Here is a 27006-nt window from a genome sequence, read left to right as displayed (position 1 = left end):
TTAAGAAAAAACATTTAATAAACATAAAAAAAAAAAACATAAAATACCCCTCAGGCAACCCCACACCTCAATTACTGAGGTGCCTTACCGCTACCAATTAAGACCGGATGACCCAGAAATGGAGAAAAACAACTTTTCCCTCAGAAACGTTATTAAAGCCGGTCATGTGACCGCAACTGTCAAGCTCAAATTACTGCTGCGACACAGAGAGGCACTAAAAATAGCTTCTTGGTACACTGAGTACCAGAAAACATAATTTATGCTTACCTGATAAATTCCTTTCTTCTGTAGTGTGATCAGTCCACGGGTCATCATTACTTCTGGGATATTACTCCTCCCCAACAGGAAGTGCAAGAGGATTCACCCAGCAGAGCTGCATACAGCTCCTCCCCTCTACGTCACCCCCAGTCATTCGACCAAGGACCAACGAGAAAGGAAAAGCCAAGGGTGAAGTGGTGACTGGAGTATAAATTAAAAAATATTTACCTGCCTTAAAAACAGGGCGGGCCGTGGACTGATCACACTACAGAAGAAAGGAATTTATCAGGTAAGCATAAATTATGTTTTCTTCTGTTAAGTGTGATCAGTCCACGGGTCATCATTACTTCTGGGATACCAATACCAAAGCAAAAGTACACGGATGACGGGAGGGATAGGCAGGCTCTTTATACAGAAGGAACCACTGCCTGAAGAACCTTTCTCCCAAAAATAGCCTCCGATGAAGCAAAAGTGTCAAATTTGGAAAAAGTATGAAGCGAAGACCAAGTTGCAGCCTTGCAAATCTGTTCAACAGAGGCCTCATTCTTGAAGGCCCAAGTGGAAGCCACAGCTCTAGTAGAATGAGCTGTAATTCTTTCAGGAGGCTGCTGTCCAGCAGTCTCATAAGCTAAACGAATTATGCTACGAAGCCAAAAAGAAAGAGAGGTAGCGGAAGCTTTTTGACCTCTCCTCTGCCCAGAGTAAATGACAAACAGAGAAGACGTTTGTCGAAATTCCTTAGTTGCCTGTAAGTAAAATTTTAGAGCACGGACTACATCCAGGTTGTGCAGTAGACGTTCCTTCTTTGAAGAAGGATTTGGGCATAAAGAAGGAACAACAATCTCTTGATTGATATTCCTGTTAGTAACTACCTTAGGTAAGAACCCAGGTTTAGTACGCAGGACTACCTTATCCGAATGAAAAATCAAATAAGGAGAATCACAATGTAAGGCTGATAATTCAGAGACTCTTCGAGCCGAGGAAATAGCCATTAAAAATAGAACTTTCCAAGATAACAACTTTATATCAATGGAATGAAGGGGTTCAAACGGAACGCCCTGTAAAACATTAAGAACCAGGTTTAAACTCCATGGTGGAGCAACAGTTTTAAACACAGGCTTAATCCTGGCCAAAGCCTGACAAAAAGCCTGGACGTCAGGAACTTCTGACAGACGTTTGTGTAACAGAATGGACAGAGCTGAGATCTGTCCCTTTAATGAACTAGCAGATAAACCCTTTTCTAAACCTTCTTGTAGAAAAGACAATATCCTAGGAATCCTAACCTTACTCCAAGAGTAACCTTTGGATTCACACCAATATAGGTATTTACGCCACATCTTATGGTAAATCTTTCTGGTAACAGGTTTCCTAGCCTGTATTAAGGTATCAATAACTGACTCAGAAAACCCACGTCTTGATAAAATCAAGCGTTCAATTTCCAAGCAGTCAGCTTCAGAGAAGTTAGATTTTGATGTTTGAAGGGACCCTGTATCAGAAGGTCCTGTTTCAGAGGTAGAGACCAAGGTGGACAGGATGACATGTCCACCAGGTCTGCATACCAAGTCCTGCGTGGCCACGCAGGTGCTATTAGAATCACTGATGCTCTCTCTTGTTTGATTCTGGCAATCAATCGAGGAAGCAACGGGAAGGGTGGAAACACGTAAGCCATCCTGAAGTCCCAAGGTGCTGTCAGAGCATCTATCAGGACTGCTCCTGGATCCCTGGATCTGGACCCGTAACGAGGAAGCTTGGCGTTCTGTCGAGACGCCATGAGATCTATCTCTGGTTTGCCCCAACGTCGAAGTATTTGGGCAAAGACCTCCGGATGAAGTTCCCACTCCCCCGGATGAAAAGTCTGACGACTTAAGAAATCCGCCTCCCAGTTCTCCACTCCCGGGATGTGGATTGCTGACAGGTGGCAAGAGTGAGACTCTGCCCAGCGAATTATCTTTGATACTTCCATCATAGCTAGGGAGCTTCTTGTCCCTCCCTGATGGTTGATGTAAGCTACAGTCGTGATGTTGTCCGACTGAAACCTGATGAACCCCCGAGTTGTCAACTGGGGCCAAGCCAGGAGGGCATTGAGAACTGCTCTCAATTCCAGAATGTTTATTGGCAGGAGACTCTCCTCCTGACTCCATTGTCCCTGAGCCTTCAGAGAATTCCAGACGGCACCCCAACCTAGAAGGCTGGCGTCTGTTGTTACAATTGTCCAGTCTGGTCTGCTGAATGGCATCCCCCTGGACAGATGTGGCCGAGAAAGCCACCATAGAAGAGAATTTCTGGTCTCTTGATCCAGATTCAGAGAAGGGGATAAGTCTGAGTAATCCCCATTCCACTGACTTAGCATGCACAGTTGCAGTGGTCTGAGGTGTAAGCGTGCAAAGGGTACTATGTCCATTGCCGCTACCATTAAGCCGATTACCTCCATGCATTGAGCCACTGACGGGTGTTGAATGGAATGAAGGGTGCGGCAAGCACTTTGAAGTCTTGTTAGCCTGTCCTCTGTCAGGTAAATCTTCATTTCTACAGAATCTATAAGAGTCCCCAGGAAGGGAACTCTTGTGAGTGGAATGAGTGAACTTTTCTTTTCGTTCACCTTCCATCCATGTGACCTTAGAAATGCCAGCACTAACTCTGTATGAGACTTGGCAGTTTGAAAGCTTGAAGCTTGTATCAGAATGTCGTCTAGGTATGGAGCTACCGAGATTCCCCGCGGTCTTAGTACCGCCAGAAGAGCACCCAGAACCTTTGTGAAGATTCTTGGAGCTGTAGCCAATCCGAATGGAAGAGCCACAAACTGGTAATGCCTGTCTAGGAAGGCAAACCTTAGGTACCGATAATGATCTTTGTGAATCGGTATGTGAAGGTAAGCATCTTTTAAATCTACAGTGGTCATGTACTGACCCTCTTGGATCATAGGTAAAATTGTCCGAATAGTCTCCATCTTGAACGATGGAACTCTTAGGAATTTGTTTAGGATCTTTAAGTCCAGGATTGGTCTGAAAGTTCCCTCTTTTTTGGGAACCACAAACAGATTTGAGTAAAACCCCTGTCCCTGTTCCGATCGTGGAACTGGATGGATTACTCCCATTAACAAGAGCTCTTGTACGCAGCGTAGAAACGCCTCTTTCTTTGTCTGGATTGTTGACAATCTTGACAGATGAAATCTCTCTCTTGGAGGAGAGTATTTGAAGTCCAGAAGGTATCCCTGAGATATTATCTCTAGCGCCCAGGGATCCTGAACATCTCTTGCCCAAGCCTGGGCGAAGAGAGAAAGTCTGCCCCCCACTAGATCCGATCCCGGATCGGGGGCCCTCAATTCATGCTGTTTTAGGGGCAGCAGCAGGTTTCCTAGTCTGCTTGCCCTTGTTCCAGGACTGGTTAGGTTTCCAGCCTTGTCTGTAGCGAGCAACAGCTCCTTCCTGTTTTGGTGCAGAGGAAGTTGATGCTGCTCCTGCTTTGAAATTACGAAAGGAACGAAAATTAGACTGTCTAGTCTTGGCTTTGGCTTTGTCCTGAGGCAGGGCATGGCCTTTACCTCCTGTAATGTCAGCGATAATCTCTTTCAACCCGGGCCCGAATAAGGTCTGCTCTTTGAAAGGTATATTAAGCAATTTAGACTTAGAAGTAACATCAGCTGACCAGGATTTTAGCCACAGCGCCCTGCGTGCCTGAATGGCGAACCCTGAATTCTTCGCCGTAAGTTTAGTAAGATGTACTACGGCCTCCGAAATGAATGAATTAGCTAGTTTAAGGACTCTAAGCCTGTCCGTAATGTCGTCCAGAGTAGCTGAACCAATGTTCTCTTCCAGAGACTCAATCCAGAATGCCGCTGCAGCCGTGATCGGCGCAATGCATGCAAGGGGTTGCAATATAAAACCTTGTTGAACAAACATTTTCTTAAGGTAACCCTCTAATTTTTTATCCATTGGATCTGAAAAAGCACAGCTATCCTCCACCGGGATAGTGGTACGCTTAGCTAAGGTAGAAACTGCTCCCTCCACCTTAGGGACCGTTTGCCATAAGTCCCTTGTGGTGGCGTCTATTGGAAACATTTTTCTAAATATCGGAGGGGGTGAGAACGGCACACCGGGTCTATCCCACTCCTTAGTAACAATTTCAGTAAGTCTCTTAGGTATAGGAAAAACCTCAGTACTCGTCGGTACCGCAAAATATTTATCCAACCTACACATTTTCTCTGGTATTGCAACTGTGTTACAATCATTCAGAGCCGCTAACACCTCCCCTAGTAATACACGGAGGTTTTCCAGTTTAAATTTAAAATTTGAAATATCTGAATCCAGTCTGTTTGGATCAGAACCGTCACCCACAGAATGAAGTTCTCCGTCCTCATGTTCTGCCACCTGTGACGCAGTGTCTGACATGGCCCTAATATTATCAGCGCACTCTGTTCTCACCCCAGAGTGATCACGCTTACCTCTTAGTTCTGGTAATTTAGCCAAAACCTCAGTCATAACAGTAGCCATATCCTGTAATGTGATTTGTAATGGCCGCCCAGATGTACTCGGCGCTACAATATCACGCACCTCCCTCTGAGCGGGAGATGTAGGTACTGACACGTGAGGCGAGTTAGTCGGCATAACTCTCCCCTCGTTGTTTGGTGAAATTTGTTCAATTTGTACAGATTGACTTTTATTTAAAGTAGCATCAATACAGTTAGTACATAAATTTCTATTGGGCTCCACTTTGGCATTGCAACAAATGACACAGGTATCATCCTCTGAATCAGACATGTTTAACACACTAGCAAATAAACTTGCAACTTGGAAATACAATTCAATTAGAATAATATTAAAACGTACTGTGCCTTTAAGAAGCACAGAAGATCTATGACAGTTGAAAATTAATAAATTGAAACAGTTATAGCCTCAATCCTTGTAAACAACACAACTTTAGCAAAGGTTTAATCCCATTAGCAAAGATAACAAATTCTGAAAGCAGGAAACAAATTACAGAATAAACGTTTTTTATCTCAGTCAAACTATAATTCTCACAGCTCTGCTGAGAGAAATTACCTCCCTCAAAATAAGTTTTGAAGACCCCTGAGCTCTGTAGAGATGAACTGGATCATGCAGGGAATACAATGAGTTGCTGACTGAAATATTTGATGCAGTAAAAGCGCCAAAAAAACGGCCCCTCCCCCTCACACACAGCAGTGAGGGAGAACAGAAACTGTCAGAAAAACAGATTAAGCAACTGCCAAGTGGAAAAATAGTGCCCAAACATTTATTCACTCAGTACCTCAGTAAATGAAAACGATTTTACATTCCAGCAAAAACGTTAAACATAATCTCTAGTTATTAAACAGCTTTATGTATTTCTTACAGTGTAATTCTAGTGAAGTACCATTCCCCAGAATACTGAAGTGTAAAGTATACATACATGACATTATATCGGTATGGCAGGATTTTCTCATCAATTCCATTGTCAGAAAATAAAAACTGCTACATACCTCTATGCAGATTCATCTGCCCGCTGTCCCCTGATCTGAAGTTTACCTCTCCTCAGATGGCCGAGAAACAGCAATATGATCTTAACTACTCCGGCTAAAATCATAACAAAAACTCTGGTAGATTCTTCTTCAAACTCTGCCAGAGAGATAATAACACACTCCGGTGCTATTTTAAAATAACAAACTTTTGATTGAAGATATAAAACTAAGTATAATCACCATAGTCCTCTCACACATCCTATCTAGTCGTTGGGTGCAAGAGAATGACTGGGGGTGACGTAGAGGGGAGGAGCTGTATGCAGCTCTGCTGGGTGAATCCTCTTGCACTTCCTGTTGGGGAGGAGTAATATCCCAGAAGTAATGATGACCCGTGGACTGATCACACTTAACAGAAGAAATAACTGTTTTTTTAAACCTGACAGTTTCAAATGATGCATCGTTTTATTTTAAAGCAAAGGGGAAATGAATAAGCTGCTGAAATAGAAAATTCAGCTTTACTTTCAGTTTAAACTTGAATTGTTTTATCAAGTAAATATGTGTCAGAAAATAAAGCCTAATAAAAACATTTTACCCTTTTCTTTTTATAAGAGTTTAAATGTTAGTCTCACACATGCTACAGTGCCTGCTTCATGCCCCAGTGTAACCCAAACAACAGAATACACAGTTCCTCACAGAGACCTTTGAAAAAGAAAGAACAGAGTAGCCAACTCTGGCTGTCTAAACTAGGGCAGCAATTGTTAGGAAAACGCAGTAAGTACCTCTTTACAAGTTCCTAACTGCTTTAAAGCCACCACTACCCGACTGCAAGGAATGACATGGAATAAGGCTATACCCCAAAACTTGCTTGTAGATGAAATCAAAATTTTTCTTCAGACACCTAAACTTCACCTCCTCCATGCACCGAAGGCAAAGAAAATGACTGAGGGTTGTGGGTAAGGGAGGGATACTTAGCACTTTAACTGTGGTGCCTCCTCCTGCTGGCCAGGTGTGATATTCCCAACAGTAATTACTCAAGCCATAGACTCACCATATCTTAGGAAAGAAATAGGCATTTATTCAGGGCAATAAGGACAGTACCAGAGATATGACTACATCACAAGTGCCCTATACTCCTTGTGCCACTCTATATACTCCCACACCTCCCTAGAAAAGTATACGGCAACGTCATCACACTTTATAGGCACCTGGTTAGGGACAAATAGGTTATCATTCAGGGCAATAAGGACAGTACCAGGGATATGACTACGTCACAAGTGTCCTATACTTGCCACTGGCCTCATCTTGCGCTATTAATACGTTTCCCTGAGTTTAGAAACAGATAACTCTTGTGAGCATAATACATGTAAGTTCTTATGTTTGCTGTAGTTATTTTAAATTGTGCTACAGGATTAGTAGCAAGCATTGTGGCCCCTCTGTGTGATAAGAACTTTGTGTAACATTTATATAATCATTTATGGTTAAATATTGTATTTATTTTCTACATAAACAGCTCAGTGGCACAAGGTAACCAAAGATCTTCTGGGACGGTGATCTGATGCTAACTGTGCAATTATAAATGATGTGACTGAAACACTTATGGAATAACAAGTCCCATTCTGATTTTTTACATGGACTCTATGGATATGACGGCTTGTGACTTAAAGGGACACTGAATCCAAATGTTTTCTTTCATGATTCAGATAGAGCTTTCTAATTTAATCCTATTATCAGTTTTTATTTGTTCTTTTGCTTTCTTTATTTTAAAAGCAGGAATGTAAATCTTAGCAGCCAGCCCATTTTAGGTTAAGCACCATGGATAGCGCTTTCTTATTGGAGGCTTACATTTACCCACCAATAAGAAAGCATAACCCAGGTTCTCAACCAAAAATGGGCCAGCTTCTAAGCATCACATTCCTGCTTTTTAAATCAAGATAGCAAGAGAACGAAGAAAAATTCATAATAGGAGTTTATTAGAAAGTTGCTTAAAATTGCTGCTCTATCTGAATCCTGAAAGAACATTTTTGGTTCAGTATCCCTTAAAGTATTTTTACAAATTAACTGTATTCTCTAAAGCTACTTGTTCTGCTGAAAAAAACCCAAGGTATGATTTGTGTAAATACGTCTACAGAAAAACAACTCAGGTTATTGTGTAAATGCACTCGATGCAAACAACTAAAATGGCTTGAGATGAGGCGTGTGTCCAGGTGCCAGTATAATGTCGCTAACCTCGCCGGTCAGTGGGTGAATGCTGTTGTGGGGGGAATTCTTCCTCACAACGGTGTATTCCTGCAGGAAAGAGAGGAACTTGTCAGGACGACGCATCACTAGTAGTAAATTACAACAATCACAAAAAGTCACTAAGTCCTGGCAACATGATTAAGGTACTGAACCATTAGACGTAGGGTTTGCTATCTGATTCTGCCATATAGAGAAATAGGCACAAGTGTACATAGAGTTGTTGGTGATGGTTTAGCAAATGGCAAAAACATCTTAAATAAGAAAATGTGAAGAATAAATTGAGCATCAATGTAGCCTTGTCATTGGCAAGAGAACTGAAATATTTATTCACTGACAAGCAAGTAAATACAGTCAGCAACCATAGTGTTGTACACAATATTTATTCACTGACAAGCAAGTAAATACAGTCAGCAACCATAAGGTTGTGCACAATATTTATTCACTGACAAGCAAGTAAATACAGTCAGCAACCATAGTGTTGTACACAATATTTATTCACTGACAAGCAAGTAAATACAGTCAGCAACCATAGTGTTGTACACAATATTTATTCACTGACAAGTAAATACAGTCAGCAACCATAAGGTTGTGCACAATATTTATTCACTGACAAGCAAGTAAATACAGTCAGCAACCATAATGTTGTGCACAATATTTATTCACTGACAAGCAAGTAAATACAGTCAGCAACCATAGTGTTGTGCACAATATTTATTCACTGACAAGTAAATACAGTCAGCAACCATAAGGTTGTGCACAATATTTATTCACTGACAAGCAAGTAAATACAGTCAGCAACCATAAGGTTGTGCACAATATTTATTCACTGACAAACAAGTAAATACAGTCAGCAACCATAAGGTTGTGCACAATATTTATTCACTGACAAGCAAGTAAATACAGTCAGCAACCATAAGGTTGTGCACAATATTTATTCACTGACAAGCAAGTAAATACAGTCAGCAACCATAAGGTTGTGCACAATATTTATTCACTGACAAGCAAGTAAATACAGTCAGCAACCATAATGTTGTGCACAATATTTATTCACTGACAAGCAAGTAAATACAGTCAGCAACCATAAGGTTGTGCACAATATTTATTCACTGACAAGCAAGTAAATACAGTCAGCAACCATAAGGTTGTGCACAATATTTATTCACTGACAAGCAAGTAAATACAGTCAGCAACCATAAGGTTGTGCACAATATTTATTCACTGACAAGCAAGTAAATACAGTCAGCAACCATAAGGTTGTGCACAATATTTATTCACTGACAAGCAAGTAAATACAGTCAGCAACCATAAGGTTGTGCACAATATTTATTCACTGACAAGCAAGTAAATACAGTCAGCAACCATAATGTTGTGCACAATATTTATTCACTGACAAGCAAGTAAATACAGTCAGCAACCATAGTGTTGTACACAATATTTATTCACTGACAAGCAAGTAAATACAGTCAGCAACCATAGTGTTGTACACAATATTTATTCACTGACAAGCAAGTAAATACAGTCAGCAACCATAGTGTTGTACACAATATTTATTCACTGACAAGCAAGTAAATACAGTCAGCAACCATAATGTTGTGCACAATATTTATTCACTGACAAGCAAGTAAATACAGTCAGCAACCATAGTGTTGTGCACAATATTTATTCACTGACAAGTAAATACAGTCAGCAACCATAAGGTTGTGCACAATATTTATTCACTGACAAGCAAGTAAATACAGTCAGCAACCATAAGGTTGTGCACAATATTTATTCACTGACAAACAAGTAAATACAGTCAGCAACCATAAGGTTGTGCACAATATTTATTCACTGACAAGCAAGTAAATACAGTCAGCAACCATAGTGTTGTACACAATATTTATTCACTGACAAGCAAGTAAATACAGTCAGCAACCATAAGGTTGTGCACAATATTTATTCACTGACAAGCAAGTAAATACAGTCAGCAACCATAAGGTTGTGCACAATATTTATTCACTGACAAGCAAGTAAATACAGTCAGCAACCATAAGGTTGTGCACAATATTTATTCACTGACAAGCAAGTAAATACAGTCAGCAACCAAAGTGTTGTGCACAATATTTATTCACTGACAAGCAAGTAAATACAGTCAGCAACCATAAGGTTGTGCACAATATTTATTCACTGACAAGCAAGTAAATACAGTCAGCAACCATAAGGTTGTGCACAATATTTATTCACTGACAAGCAAGTAAATACAGTCAGCAACCATAGTGTTGTGCACAATATTTATTCACTGACAAGCAAGTAAATACAGTCAGCAACCATAAGGTTGTGCACAATATTTATTCACTGACAAGCAAGTAAATACAGTCAGCAACCATAAGGTTGTGCACAATATTTATTCACTGACAAGCAAGTAAATACAGTGAGCAACCATAAGGTTGTGCACAATATTTATTCACTGACAAGCAAGTAAATACAGTCAGCAACCATAGTGTTGTACACAATATTTATTCACTGACAAGCAAGTAAATACAGTCAGCAACCATAAGGTTGTGCACAATATTTATTCACTGACAAGCAAGTAAATACAGTCAGCAACCATAAGGTTGTGCACAATATTTATTCACTGACAAGCAAGTAAATACAGTCAGCAACCATAAGGTTGTGCACAATATTTATTCACTGACAAACAAGTAAATACAGTCAGCAACCATAGTGTTGTGCACAATATTTATTCACTGACAAGCAAGTAAATACAGTCAGCAACCATAGGGCTGTGCACAATATTTATTCACTAATAAGCATGTAAATACAGTCAGCAACCATAAGGTTGTGCACAATATTTATTCACTGACAAGCAAGTAAATACAGTCAGCAACCATAAGGTTGTGCACAATATTTATTCACTGTCAAGCAAGTAAATACAGTCAGCAACCATAGGACTGTGCACAATATTTATTCACTAATAAGCATGTAAATACAGTCAGCAACCATAAGGTTGTGCACAATATTTATTCACTGACAAGCAAGTAAATACAGTCAGCAACCATAAGGTTGTGCACAATATTTATTCACTGACAAGCAAGTAAATACAGTCAGCAACCATAGTGTTGTACACAATATTTATTCACTGACAAGCAAGTAAATACAGTCAGCAACCATAGTGTTGTGCACCATATTTATTCACTGACAAGCAAGTAAATACAGTCAGCAACCATAGTGTTGTACACAATATTTATTCACTGACAAGCAAGTAAATACAGTCAGCAATCATAAGGTTGTGCACAATATTTATTCACTGACAAGCAAGTAAATACAGTCAGCAACCATAGTGTTGCGCACAATATTTATTCACTGACAAGCAAGTAAATACAGTCAGCAACCATAAGGTTGTGCACAATATTTATTCACTGACAAGCAAGTAAATACAGTCAGCAACCATAAGGTTGTGCACAATATTTATTCACTGACAAGCAAGTAAATACAGTCAGCAACCATAGTGTTGTACACAATATTTATTCACTGACAAGCAAGTAAATACAGTCAGCAACCATAAGGTTGTGCACAATATTTATTCACTGACAAGCAAGTAAATACAGTCAGCAACCATAAGGTTGTGCACAATATTTATTCACTGACAAGCAAGTAAATACAGTCAGCAACCATAAGGTTGTGCACAATATTTATTCACTGACAAGCAAGTAAATACAGTCAGCAACCATAAGGTTGTGCACAATATTTATTCACTGACAAGCAAGTAAATACAGTCAGCAACCATAAGGTTGTGCACAATATTTATTCACTGACAAGCAAGTAAATACAGTCAGCAACCATAGTGTTGTGCACAATATTTATTCACTGACAAGTAAATACAGTCAGCAACCATAAGGTTGTGCACAATATTTATTCACTGACAAGCAAGTAAATACAGTCCGCAACCATAGTGTTGTGCAAAATATTTATTCACTGACAAGCAAGTAAATACAGTCAGCAACCATAGGGCTGTGCACAATATATATTCACTGACAAGCAAGTAAATATAGTCAGCAACCATAGGGCTGTGCACAATATTTATTCACTGACAAGTAAATACAGTCAGCAACCATAAGGTTGTGCACAATATTTATTCACTGACAAGCAAGTAAATACTGTCAGCAACCATAGTGTTGTACACAATATTTATTCACTGACAAGCATGTAAATACAGTCAGCAACCATAGGGCTGTGCACAATATTTATTCACTGACAAGCAAGTAAATACAGTCAGCAACCATAAGGTTGTGCACAATATTTATTCACTGACAAGCAAGTAAATACAGTCAGCAACCATAAGGTTGTGCACAATATTTATTCACTGACAAGCAAGTAAATACAGTCAGCAACCATAGTGTTGTGCAAAATATTTATTCACTGACAATCAAGTAAATACAGTCAGCAACCATAGGGCTGTGCACAATATTTATTCACTGACAAGTAAATACAGTCAGCAACCATAAGGTTGTGCACAATATTTATTCACTGACAAGCAAGTAAATACAGTCAGCAACCATAGGGCTGTGCACAATATTTATTCACTGACAAGTAAATAGAGTCAGCAACCATAAGGTTGTGCACAATATTTATTCACTGACAAGCAAGTAAATACAGTCAGCAACCATAGTGTTGTGCAAAATATTTATTCACTGACAAGCAAGTAAATACAGTCAGCAACCATAGGGCTGTGCACAATATTTATTCACTGACAAGTAAATACAGTCAGCAACCATAAGGTTGTGCACAATATTTATTCACTGACAAGCAAGTAAATACAGTCAGCAACCATAGGGCTGTGAACAATATTTATTCACTGACAAGTAAATACAGTCAGCAACCATAAGGTTGTGCACAATATTTATTCACTGACAAGCAAGTAAATACAGTCAGCAACCATAAGGTTGTGCTCAATATTTATTCACTGACAAGCAAGTAAATACAGTCAGCAACCATAAGGTTGTGCACAATATTTATTCACTGACAAGCAAGTAAATACAGTCAGCAACCATAAGGTTGTGCACAATATTTATTCACTGACAAGCACAACCATAAGGTTGTGCACAATATTTATTCACTGACAAGCAAGCAAATACAGTCAGCAACCATAGTGTTGTGCAAAATATTTATTCACTGACAAGCAAGTAAATACAGTCAGCAACCATAGGGCTGTGCACAATATTTATTCACTGACAAGTAAATACAGTCAGCAACCATAAGGTTGTGCACAATATTTATTCACTAACAAGCAAGTAAATACAGTCAGCAACCATAGGGCTGTGCACAATATTTATTCACTGACAAGTAAATACAGTCAGCAACCATAAGGTTGTGCACAATATTTATTCACTAACAAGCAAGTAAATACAGTCAGCAACCATAAGGTTGTGCACAATATTTATTCACTGACAAGCAAGTAAATACAGTCAGCAACCATAGGGCTGTGCACAATATTTATTCACTGACAAGTAAATACAGTCAGCAACCATAGGGCTGTGCACAATATTTATTCACTGACAAGTAAATACAGTCAGCAACCATAAGGTTGTGCACAATATTTATTCACTGACAAGCAAGTAAATACAGTCAGCAACCATAAGGTTGTGCACAATATTTATTCACTGACAAGCACAACCATAAGGTTGTGCACAATATTTATTCACTGACAAGCAAGCAAATACAGTCAGCAACCATAGTGTTGTGCAAAATATTTATTCACTGACAAGCAAGTAAATACAGTCAGCAACCATAGGGCTGTGCACAATATTTATTCACTGACAAGTAAATACAGTCAGCAACCATAAGGTTGTGCACAATATTTATTCACTAACAAGCAAGTAAATACAGTCAGCAACCATAGGGCTGTGCACAATATTTATTCACTGACAAGTAAATACAGTCAGCAACCATAAGGTTGTGCACAATATTTATTCACTAACAAGCAAGTAAATACAGTCAGCAACCATAAGGTTGTGCACAATATTTATTCACTGACAAGCAAGTAAATACAGTCAGCAACCATAGGGCTGTGCACAATATTTATTCACTGACAAGTAAATACAGTCAGCAACCATAAGGTTGTGCACAATAATTATTCACTGACAAGCAAGTAAATACAGTCAGCAACCATAGTGTTGTGCAAAATATTTATTCACTGAGAAGCAAGTAAATACAGTCAGCAACCATAAGGTTGTGCACAATATTTATTCACTGACAAGTAAATACAGTAAGCAACCATAAGGTTGTGCACAATATTTATTTACTGACAAGTAAATACAGTCAGCAACCATAGGGCTGTGCACAATATTTATTCACTGACAAGCAAATACAGTCAGCAACCATAGGGTTGTGCACAATATTTATTCACTAATAAGCATGTAAATACAGTCAGCAACCATAGGGCTGTGCACAATATTTATTCACTGATAAGTAAATACAGTCAGCAACCATAGGGTTGTGCACAATATTTATTCACTAATAAGCATGTAAATACAGTCAGCAACCATAAGGTTGTGCACAATATTTATTTACTGACAAGTAAATACAGTCAGCAACCATAGGGCTGTGCACAATATTTCTTCACTGACAAGTAAATACAGTCAGCAACCATAGGGCTGTGCACAATATTTATTCACTGACAAGCAAGTAAATACAGTCAGCAACCATAGGGCTGTGCACAATATTTATTCACTGACAAGTAAATACAGTCAGCAACCACAGTGTTGTGCACAATATTTATTCACTGACAAGCAAGTAAATACAGTCAGCAACCACAGTGTTGTGCACAATATTTATTCAATGACAAGCAAGTAAATACAGTCAGCAACCACAGTGTTGTGCACAATATTTATTCAATGACAAGCAAGTAAATAAAGTCAACAACCATAAGGTTGTGCACAATATTTATTCACCAACAAGCAAGTAAATACAGTCAGCAACCACAGGGCTGTGCACAATAGTTATTCACTAATAAGCATGTAAATACAGTCAGCAACCATAGGGCTGTGCACAATATTTATTCACTGACAAGTAAATACAGTCAGCAACCATAGGGTTGTGAACAATATTTATTCACTGACAAGCAAGTAAATACAGTCAGCAACCATAGGGCTGTGCACAATATTTATTCACTGACAAGTAAATACAGTCAGCAACCATAGGGTTGTGCACAATATTTATTCACTAATAAGCATGTAAATACAGTCAGCAACCATAAGTTTGTGCACAATATTTATTTACTGACAAGTAAATACAGTCAGCAACCATAGGGCTGTGCACAATATTTATTCACTGACAAGCAAGTAAATACAGTCAGCAACCATAGTGTTGTGCACAATATTTATTCACTGACAAGTAAGTAAATACAGTCAGCAACCATAGGGCTGTGCACAATATTTATTCACTGACAAGCAAGTAAATACAGTCAGCAACCATAGGGTTTTGCACAATATTTATTCACTGACAAGCAAGTAAATACAGTCAGCAACCATAGGGTTCTGCACAATATTTAATCACTGACAAGCAAGTAAATACAGTCAGCAACCATAGGGCTATGCACAATATTTATTCACTGACAAGCAAGTAAATACAGTCAGCAACCATAGCGTTGTGCAAAAATATTTATTCACTGACAAGCAAGTAAATACAGTCAGCAACCATAGCGTTGTGCAAAAATATTTATTCACTGACAAGCAAGTAAATACAGTCAGCAACCATAGCGTTGTGCAAAAATATTTATTCACTGACAAGCAAGTAAATATAGTCAGCAACCATAATGTTGTGCACAATATTTATTCACTGACAAGCAAGTAATTACAGTCAGCAACCATAGGGTTGTGCACAATAATTATTCACTGAAAAGCAAGTAAATACAGTCAGCAACCATAGGGTTGTGCACAATATTTATTCACTGACAAGTAAATACAGTCAGCAACCATAGAGCTGTGCACAGTATGTATTCAATGACAAGCAAGTAAATACAGTCAGCAACCATAGGGTTTTGCACAATATTTATTCACTGACAAGTAAATACAGTCAGCAACCATAGGGTTTTGCACAATATTTATTCACTGACAAGTAAATACAGTCAGCAACCATAGGGTTTTGCACAATATTTATTCACTGACAAGTAAATACAGTCAGCAACCATAGGGCTGTGCACAATATTTATTCACTGACAAGCAAGTAAATACAGTCAGCAACCATAGGGTTTTGCACAATATTTATTCACTGACAAGCAAGTAAATACAGTCAGCAACCATAGGGTTCTGAACAATATTTATTCACTGACAAGCAAGTAAATACAGTCAGCAACCATAAGCTTGTGCACAATATTTATTCACTGACAAGCAAGTAAATACAGTCAGCAACCATAGGGTTGTGCACAATATTTATTCACTGACAAGCAAGTAAATACAGTCAGCAACCATAAGGTTGTGCACAATATTTATTCACTGACAAGCAAGTAAATACAGTCAGCAACCATAGGGTTGTGCACAATATTTATTCACTGACAAGCAAGTAAATACAGTCAGCAACCATAGGGCTGTGCACAATATTTATTCACTGACAAGTAAATACAGTCAGCAACCATAGGGCTGTGCACAATATTTATTCACTGACAAGCAAGTAAATACAGTCAGCAACCATAGGGCTGTGCACAATATTTATTCACTGACAAGTAAATACAGTCAGCAACCATAAGGTTGTGCACAATATTTATTCACTGACAAGCAAGTAAATACAGTCAGCAACCATAGGGTTTTGCACAATATTTATTCACTGACAAGTAAATACAGTCAGCAACCATAAGGTTGTGCACAATATTTATTCACTGACAAGCAAGTAAATACAGTCAGCAACCATAAGGTTGTGCACGATATTTATTCACTGACAAGCAAGTAAATACAGTCAGCAACCATAGGGTTGTGCACAATATTTATTCACTGACAAGTAAATACAGTCAGCAACCATAAGGTTGTGCACAATATTTATTCACTGACAAGCAAGTAAATACAGTCAGCAACCATAAGGTTGTGCACAATATTTATTCACTGACAAGCAAGTAAATACAGTCAGCAACCATAGGGCTGTGCACAATATTTATTCACTGACAAGCAAGTAAATACAGTCAGCAACCATAGGGCTGTGCACAATATTTATTCACTGACAAGCAAGAAAATACAGTCAGCAACCATAAGGTTGTGCACAATATTTATTCACTGACAAGCAAGTAAATACAGTCAGCAACCATAAGGTTGTGCACAATATTTATTCACTGACAAGCAAGTAAATACAGTCAGCAACCATAGGGCTATGCACAATATTGATTCACTGACAAATAAATACAGTCAGCAACCATAGGGTTGTGCACAATATTTATTCACTGACAAGCAAGAAAATACAGTCAGCAACCATAGGGCTGTGCACAATATTTATTCACTGACAAGCAAGTAAATACAGTCAGCAACCATAGGGCTGTGCACAATATTTATTCACTGACAAGCAAGTAAATACAGTCAGCAACCATAGGGTTGTGCACAATATTTCTCCTGAATCACCCACAAGGATCAGCATTGTACACTGATGTACCCTGAGGGATTACCCTTCTCCCTATCTGCTGAATGAGGTGCTGAAGTCATTTTCTCTTTGTTTAAAGAGACAGTCTACTTGATTTTTTTTTTATTGTTTAAAAAGATAGATAACACCTTTACTACCCATTCCCAAGCATTGCACACCCAACATGTAAACAATGTAGTAATGCAGTGAGTAAGGCTAGCAGAATGCTTGGATGTATTGGTAGAGGTATTTGCAGCAGAAATAGTAAGGTTCTTATGCCACTTTATAGATCATTAGTTAGGCCTCATCTTGAGTATTGTGTGCAGTTCTGGAGGCCATATCTTCAGAAGGATATTAACAAACTTGTATCTGTGCAAAGGAGGCTACCAAAATAGTACATGGTCTAAAAAATAAAAAAAACTTACCAGGATAGGCTCAATGACCTAAATATGTATAGCTTAGAGGAGAGAAGGGAAAGAGGTGATATGATAGCAACTTTCAAGTACTATGAGATACAAAATATCAGATACACAGCCAAGATAAAAGAGGAAACCAGCTGGTATCAAAAAGAGGCGCCAAAAATAGAACAAAAATTATCAAAATAAATGTGATAAAAATGAATAAGATCAGTATAGCATGCGTGTTTACAGAGCTCAGGGCTAGCGTTAGAGTATACTTTTGGCGCTCCATGTGGCCACAATTTATCACCTACTACGCCCTGGAGACCATCTGTTATCCTGCTCGTCTTGCCTACAATTGGTGAACACTGTAGGAACTGCACCACATTTCGGATCCCCTTGCTAGGACCAGTTTACCAGTTCCAAGCATTTTGGGAGTCTGCCGGGTGACTCTTTGGACCCGGCCTGCTGTCACTGCACATTGGTGCTTTTTACCACGTGAGTAGGTTCACTGTTTACCTGCATTTCCATTCTTCTGGTCGCTCAGATTTGCACTATGTGGTGCCCTCTGTCTCTTGTTTTACAGAACTTTCAAGTATGTTAAAGGGCTTAGTAAAACTGAGCCTGTGGGTATTTTACACAAAATGGGAAATTCAAGAACAAGGGGTCATGATTTCAAACTGAAGGGCAGTAGATTCAGGAGTAATTTGAGGAAGCTTCTTTACAGAAAGGGTGATTGATTTATGGTAGTAGCAACAAACACTGTGGGGGACTTTAAAAATGCATGGGACAAGCATAAGGCTATCCTACAAACTAGATAAGTTTATACGGTTAGGTAATATCGGGCTGACTTGCTGGGCCTATGGCTCTTATCTGCCGTCAATATCTATGTTTCTATGTAACACTGTTATATAAATATACTTTATAATCTCTAAACCTCTGCAAGTTGCCTATTATCTGACTGTATTTTAATAGCTTTTTACAGCCAGACAATGCAAGTTCAAGTGTATGGCTAACATTGTGCTCACTGCCGTTGAGTTATGCAGGAACCAGCCTTATTGCCTAAAATGTAAGTTTGTAAATAGCACTGAGATAAGGGGACAGTCTGCAGAGGCTGATACAGGTAATGATAGAGGTAAAAAGTGTATTAATATAACAGTGTTGGTTATGCAAAACTGGAGAATGGGAAATAAAGTAAAATGTTCAAGTAGACTATCCCTTTAATGACAAAAATAATATTTTCTATATATTACATATTTAAACTGATGTCCCCGTCTTAAACAGGACATGCGTTTCTCAACATCTGCAGATTGGCGTACTCATAAGGTACCATTATACCCTCTCACCTCTCCGGTCAGCAGGTAGATTATGCCCAGGGCATAATTTAAGATTCGCTCAGTCATTTTTTCTGCACCTTTCGTGTCTTTATTCATTGTCTTTAACTTCAGAGAGTCAGATGCTGTAAGTGAGAGTGATAATTGTGATCAGGACAATGACTGATAAATTTGTGCTGAAATATGAGCACGTTCATAGTGATCACAGGCTATACCAAACACCTATCATTTAGCTCAGATTGTCCTTACATCACTCGCATCCTTGTTACCATCTAATGGACCTGACCCTTCTCCTGTATACACATTTGTGTAAGAATAACCTCTCTATTACAACCCCCAGCTCTATGTACATCTCCCTATGATCTGTCACACATTCATAAACTCTCCTCACCCAATGTCCCTTATACAGTCTTACCCAGGCAGGTGTAACTTCTCACCCTCTCTCCCACCCAACAGCTGTATATATACTTACTCTATAACTCATCCCATCTCCCTGACATGCACCTCACCCTCAGGCGCACATGTGTAGGCACTGCCACTCACCCCATCTCCCTGACACGCACCTCACCCTCAGGCACACATGTGTAGGCACTGCCACTCACCCCATCTCCCTGACACGCACCTCCCCCTCAGGCACACATGTGTAGGCACTGCCACTCACCCCATCTCCCTGACACACACCTCACCCTCAGGCACACATGTGTAGGCACTGCCACTCACCCCATCTCCCTGACACGCACCTCCCCCTCAGGCACACATGTGTAGGCACTGCCACTCACCCCATCTCCCTGACACGCACCTCACCCTCAGGCACACATGTGTAGGCACTGCCACTCACCCCATCTCCCTGACACACACCTCACCCTCAGGCACACATGTGTAGGCACTGCCACTCACCCCATCTCCCTGACACGCACCTCCCCCTCAGGCACACATGTGTAGGCACTGCCACTCACCCCATCTCCCTGACACGCACCTCACCCTCAGGCACACATGTGTAGGCACTGCCACTCACCCCATCTCCGTGACACACACCTCACCCTCAGGCACACATGTGTAGACACTGCAACTGACCCCATCTCCCTGACACGCACCTCCCCCTCAGGCACACATGTGTAGGCACTGCCACTCACCCCATCTCCCTGACACGCACCTCCCCCTCAGACACACATGTGTAGGCACTGCCACTCACCCCATCTCCCTGACATGCACCTCAGCCTCAGGCACACATGTGTAGGCACTGCCACTCACCCCATCTCCCTGACACGCACCTCAGCCTCAGGCACACATGTGTAGGCACTGCAACTCACCCCATCTCCCTTACACGCACCTCAGCCCCAGGCACACATATGCAGGCACTGCCACTCACCCCATCCCCCTTACACGCACCTCAGCCCCAGGCACACATGTGTAGGCACTGCCACTCACCCTATGTCCCTTACACGCACCTCAGCCCCAGGCACACATGTGCAGACACTGCCACTCACCCCATCTCACTTACACGCACCTCCCCCTCAGGCACACATGTGTAGGCACTGCCACTCACCCCATCTCCCTGACACACACCTCACCCTCAGGCACACATGTGTAGGCACTGCCACTCACCCCATCTCCCTGACACGCACCTCCCCCTCAGGCACACATGTGTAGGCACTGCCACTCACCCCATCTCCCTGACACGCACCTCACCCTCAGGCACACATGTGTAGGCACTGCCACTCACCCCATCTCCCTGACACACACCTCACCCTCAGGCACACATGTGTAGGCACTGCCACTCACCCCATCTCCCTGACACGCACCTCCCCCTCAGGCACACATGTGTAGGCACTGCCACTCACCCCATCTCCCTGACACGCACCTCACCCTCAGGCACACATGTGTAGGCACTGCCACTCACCCCATCTCCGTGACACACACCTCACCCTCAGGCACACATGTGTAGACACTGCAACTGACCCCATCTCCCTGACACGCACCTCCCCCTCAGGCACACATGTGTAGGCACTGCCACTCACCCCATCTCCCTGACACGCACCTCCCCCTCAGACACACATGTGTAGGCACTGCCACTCACCCCATCTCCCTGACATGCACCTCAGCCTCAGGCACACATGTGTAGGCACTGCCACTCACCCCATCTCCCTGACACGCACCTCAGCCTCAGGCACACATGTGTAGGCACTGCAACTCACCCCATCTCCCTTACACGCACCTCAGCCCCAGGCACACATATGCAGGCACTGCCACTCACCCCATCCCCCTTACACGCACCTCAGCCCCAGGCACACATGTGTAGGCACTGCCACTCACCCTATGTCCCTTACACGCACCTCAGCCCCAGGCACACATGTGCAGACACTGCCACTCACCCCATCTCACTTACACGCACCTCACCCTCAGGCACACATGTGCAGACACTGCCACTCACCCCATCTCCCTTACACGCACCTCAGCCACACATGTGCGGACACTGCCACTCACCCCATCTCCCTTACACGCACCTCACCTTCAGGCACACATGTGCAGGCACTGCCACTCACCCCATCTCCCTTACACGCACCTCACCCCCAGGCACACATGTGTAGGCCTTGCCTTTCACCCAATCTCCCTTACACGCACCACTCCCAGGTACACATGTGCTGCCTCTCACCCACTCAACCCATCTCCCTTACACGCACCACCGCACCCATACAGTGTAACAAACACCCACACACATAAAGTTACACTCACACAGTGTGCCACAAACCCACACTGTTACACACACATAATCTAACACACATCCACGCGCACACACACACAGTTACACTCACACACACAGTGTGACACACACATACAGTTACACTCACACAATGTAACACACACAGCATTCACACTCAGTGCGACACAGTTACAAACACACATGCAGTTACAAACACATTGTGACACACTTAGTGTGACACACAGATAGTTTTACACACACACACACACATACAGTTATGTGTGGCACACATATACAGTTACACATGAGTCATGACCTACACATACATAGTGTGACAAACACATACAGTTACACTCACACAGTGTGCCACATGCATACAGTTACACATGACCTACACATACATAGTGTTACACCCACACATAGTTACACTCACACAGTGTGACACACATACACACACAGTGTAACACCCACATACAGTTACACACAATTATACACACACAGTGTGACACACACATAGTTACACACACAGTGTGATACACACATACAGTGTGACACATAGTTACACACAGTGTGACACAACATAGTTACACACACACATAGTGTGACACAACATAGTTACACACACACATAATTACACACAGTGTGACACACATATACAGTTACACACACACAGTGTGACACACACACACATAGTGTGACACACACAGTGTGACACACACATAGTTACACATATACAGTTACACAAACAATACAGTTACACACACAATACAGTTACACACACATAGTTGCCAACAGTCCCTGATTTCCAGGGACAGTCCCTGGATTTTGTTGTATGTCCCTGAAAATCTCTTGTGCACATTTGTTGTTTGTGTATGTATGTATATATATATATATATATATATATATATATACACATACATACATAGATGTTAAATAGATATAGTGTATTATTTAAATATAATTAATTCCTAATGGAATATTGTTATTATTATTGACTGGGTTCACATATTATTTGTCTTTCTAATTTTGATGCTGTGTTGTAAAAATAACCATATGCCCAGAATGTGTTCCTGAGACTGGGTAGGTGTAAGAGCTTGGTGCTGTAATCTGTATAATAAACTATGGATAAGTCTAAATTATACTATTACTTTCAAATGGGTGTGTTTTCATTGCAGAACTGTGTGGGCGGAGCAGTTGAACAGTAGGTCGTCAATACTCCAGTAACCCGCTTGCTTGCTCTTCTGCAAAGTGTCCCTGGAATTTTTTTTTAAATGTTGGCAACTATGCACACACACAATACAGTTACACACATACAATACAGTTACACACACACAATACAGTTACACACACACAAAATACAGTTATACACACACAATACAGTTATACACACACAATACAGTTACACACACACAATACAGTTACACACACACAATACAGTTACACACATACAATACAGTTACACACACACACAATACAGTTACACACATACAATACAGTTACACACACAATACAGTTACACACACACAATACAGTTACACACAATACAGTTATACACACAATACAGTTACACACACACAATACAGTAATACACACACAATACAGTTACACACACAATACAGTTACACACATACAATACAGTTACACACAATACAGTTACACACATACAATACAGTTATACACACAATACAGTTATACACACAATACAGTTATACACACAATACAGTAATACACACACAATACAGTAATACACACACAATACAGTTACACACACACAATACAGTTACACACATACAATACAGTTACACACATACACAATACAGTTACACACACAATACAGTTACACACATACACAATACAGTTACACACATACACAATACAGTTACACACACACAATACAGTTACACACATACAATACAGTTACACACACAATACAGTTACACACATACACAATACAGTTACACACATACAATACAGTTACACACACAATACAGTTACACACACACAATACAGTTACACACATACAATACAGTTACACACATACAATACAGTTACACACAATACAGTTATACACACACAATACAGTTATACACACAATACAGTTATACACACACAATACAGTTATACACACACAATACAGTTACACACACACAATACAGTTACACACACAATACAGTTACACACATACAATACAGTTACACACAATACAGTTATACACACACAATACAGTTACACACACACAATACAGTTACACACACACAATACAGTTACACACATACAATACAGTTACACACAATACAGTTATACACACACAATACAGTTATACACACAATACAGTTATACACACAATACAGTAATACACACACAATACAGTTACACACACACAATACAGTTACACACATACAATACAGTTACACACATACAATACAGTTACACACACAATACAGTAATACACACACAATACAGTAATACACACACAATACAGTTACACACACACAATACAGTTACACACATACAATACAGTTACACACAATACAGTTATACACACACAATACAGTTATACACACAATACAGTTATACACACAATACAGTTATACACACACAATACAGTTACACACACACAATACAGTTACACACAATACAGTTATACACACACAATACAGTTACACACACAATACAGTTACACACATACAATACAGTTACACACAATACAGTTATACACACACAATACAGTTATACACACAATACAGTAATACACACACAATACAGTTACACACACACAATACAGTTACACACATACAATACAGTTACACACAATACAATACAGTTACACACAATACAATACAGTTACACACACACACAATACAGTTACACACATACAATACAGTTACACACATACACAATACAGTTACACACATACACAATACAGTTACACACACACACAATACAGTTACACACATACAATACAGTTACACACACAATACAGTTACACACATACAATACAGTTACACACATACAATACAGTTACACACACACAATACAGTTATACACACAATACAGTTATACACACACAATACAGTTACACACACACAATACAGTTACACACAATACAGTTATACACACACAATACAGTTACACACACACAATACAGTTACACACACACAATACAGTTACACACATACAATACAGTTACACACAATACAGTTATACACACACAATACAGTTATACACACAATACAGTTATACACACAATACAGTTATACACACAATACAGTTATACACACAATACAGTAATACACACACAATACAGTTACACACACACAATACAGTTACACACATACAATACAGTTACACACATACAATACAGTTACACACATACAATACAGTTACACACACAATACAGTAATACACACACAATACAGTAATACACACACAATACAGTTACACACACACAATACAGTTACACACATACAATACAGTTACACACACAATACAGTAATACACACACAATACAGTTATACACACAATACAGTTATACACACAATACAGTAATACACACACAATACAGTTACACACACACAATACAGTTACACACATACAATACAGTTACACACATACACAATACAGTTACACACACACACAATACAGTTACACACATACAATACAGTTACACACATACACAATACAGTTACACACATACAATACAGTTACACACATACAATACAGTTACACACACACAATACAGTTATACACACAATACAGTTATACACACACAATACAGTTACACACACACAATACAGTTACACACACACAATACAGTTATACACACAATACAGTTATACACACACAATACAGTTACACACACACAATACAGTTACACACAATACAGTTATACACACACAATACAGTTACACACACACAATACAGTTACACACACACAATACAGTTACACACACACAATACAGTTACACACATACAATACAGTTACACACAATACAGTTATACACACACAATACAGTTATACACACAATACAGTTATACACACAATACAGTAATACACACACAATACAGTTACACACACACAATACAGTTACACACATACAATACAGTTACACACATACAATACAGTTACACACACAATACAGTAATACACACACAATACAGTAATACACACACAATACAGTTACACACACACAATACAGTTACACACATACAATACAGTTACACACACAATACAGTAATACACACACAATACAGTTACACACACACAATACAGTTACACACACAATACAGTTACACACATACAATACAGTTACACACACACACAATACAGTTACACACAATACAGTTATACACACACAATACAGTTATACACACAATACAGTTATACACACAATACAGTAATACACACACAATACAGTTACACACACACAATACAGTTACACACACACAATACAGTTACACACATACAATACAGTTACACACATACAATACAGTTACACACATACAATACAGTTACACACACAATACAGTAATACACACACAATACAGTAATACACACACAATACAGTTACACACACACAATACAGTTACACACATACAATACAGTTACACACACAATACAGTTACACACACACAATACAGTTACACACACAATACAGTTACACACATACAATACAGTTACACACACACACACAATACAGTTACACACACAATACAGTTACACACACCAGTATTTACATTACCAGATCTTGTCAGTCTCGCGTTGCCAGGACAAACGTGACTACGTACCGTAAAACAAACTTGACGACGAATCCGCCATATTGTTTATGGGTCTTGTTTATGAGAGTCTACAGCTCCCAACTGTTACATTGGGAATTACTCTTTTCTGTCGGTCTGGCATTTATATTATGTTCTTCTCATCCATTTACTGTAATATCTGATTAACTTAAATTGTATTTGAAATAATTAAAATACGTAAAGCGGCATTACTATAACGCTAAATTCATTCAAACATCGCCCCTCTCGGAGGGCGAATCCCACGTGGTC

At 39.9% G+C, this 27006-nt stretch overlaps 2 protein-coding genes across 2 annotated transcripts in view; both read right to left on the bottom strand.

Moving 5' to 3' along the window:
• LOC128639721 (oocyte zinc finger protein XlCOF7.1) overlaps positions 1–27006 on the bottom strand; it is a gene marked incomplete in the record, with an annotated part of 926940 nt that overhangs the window by 504337 nt on the left and 395597 nt on the right.
• Positions 6766–26946, bottom strand: LOC128639722 (gastrula zinc finger protein XlCGF66.1-like). The gene is made up of 4 exons (XM_053691836.1): positions 26749–26946; positions 19272–19384; positions 7940–7999; positions 6766–6918 (listed from the first exon to the last, which is right to left on the bottom strand). Exons 1-4 carry the CDS (start codon positions 26777–26779, stop codon positions 6823–6825), a joined length of 300 nt encoding a protein of 99 aa, XP_053547811.1. The 5' UTR covers positions 26780–26946; the 3' UTR covers positions 6766–6822.

Source organism: Bombina bombina, chromosome 9 (genome assembly GCF_027579735.1).
Source record: "Bombina bombina isolate aBomBom1 chromosome 9, aBomBom1.pri, whole genome shotgun sequence".
Classification (NCBI taxonomy): Eukaryota; Metazoa; Chordata; class Amphibia; order Anura; family Bombinatoridae; genus Bombina; species Bombina bombina.
The sequence above is the reverse complement of the archived record's forward strand: the minus strand, read 5'-3'. Positions and strand labels throughout refer to the sequence as shown.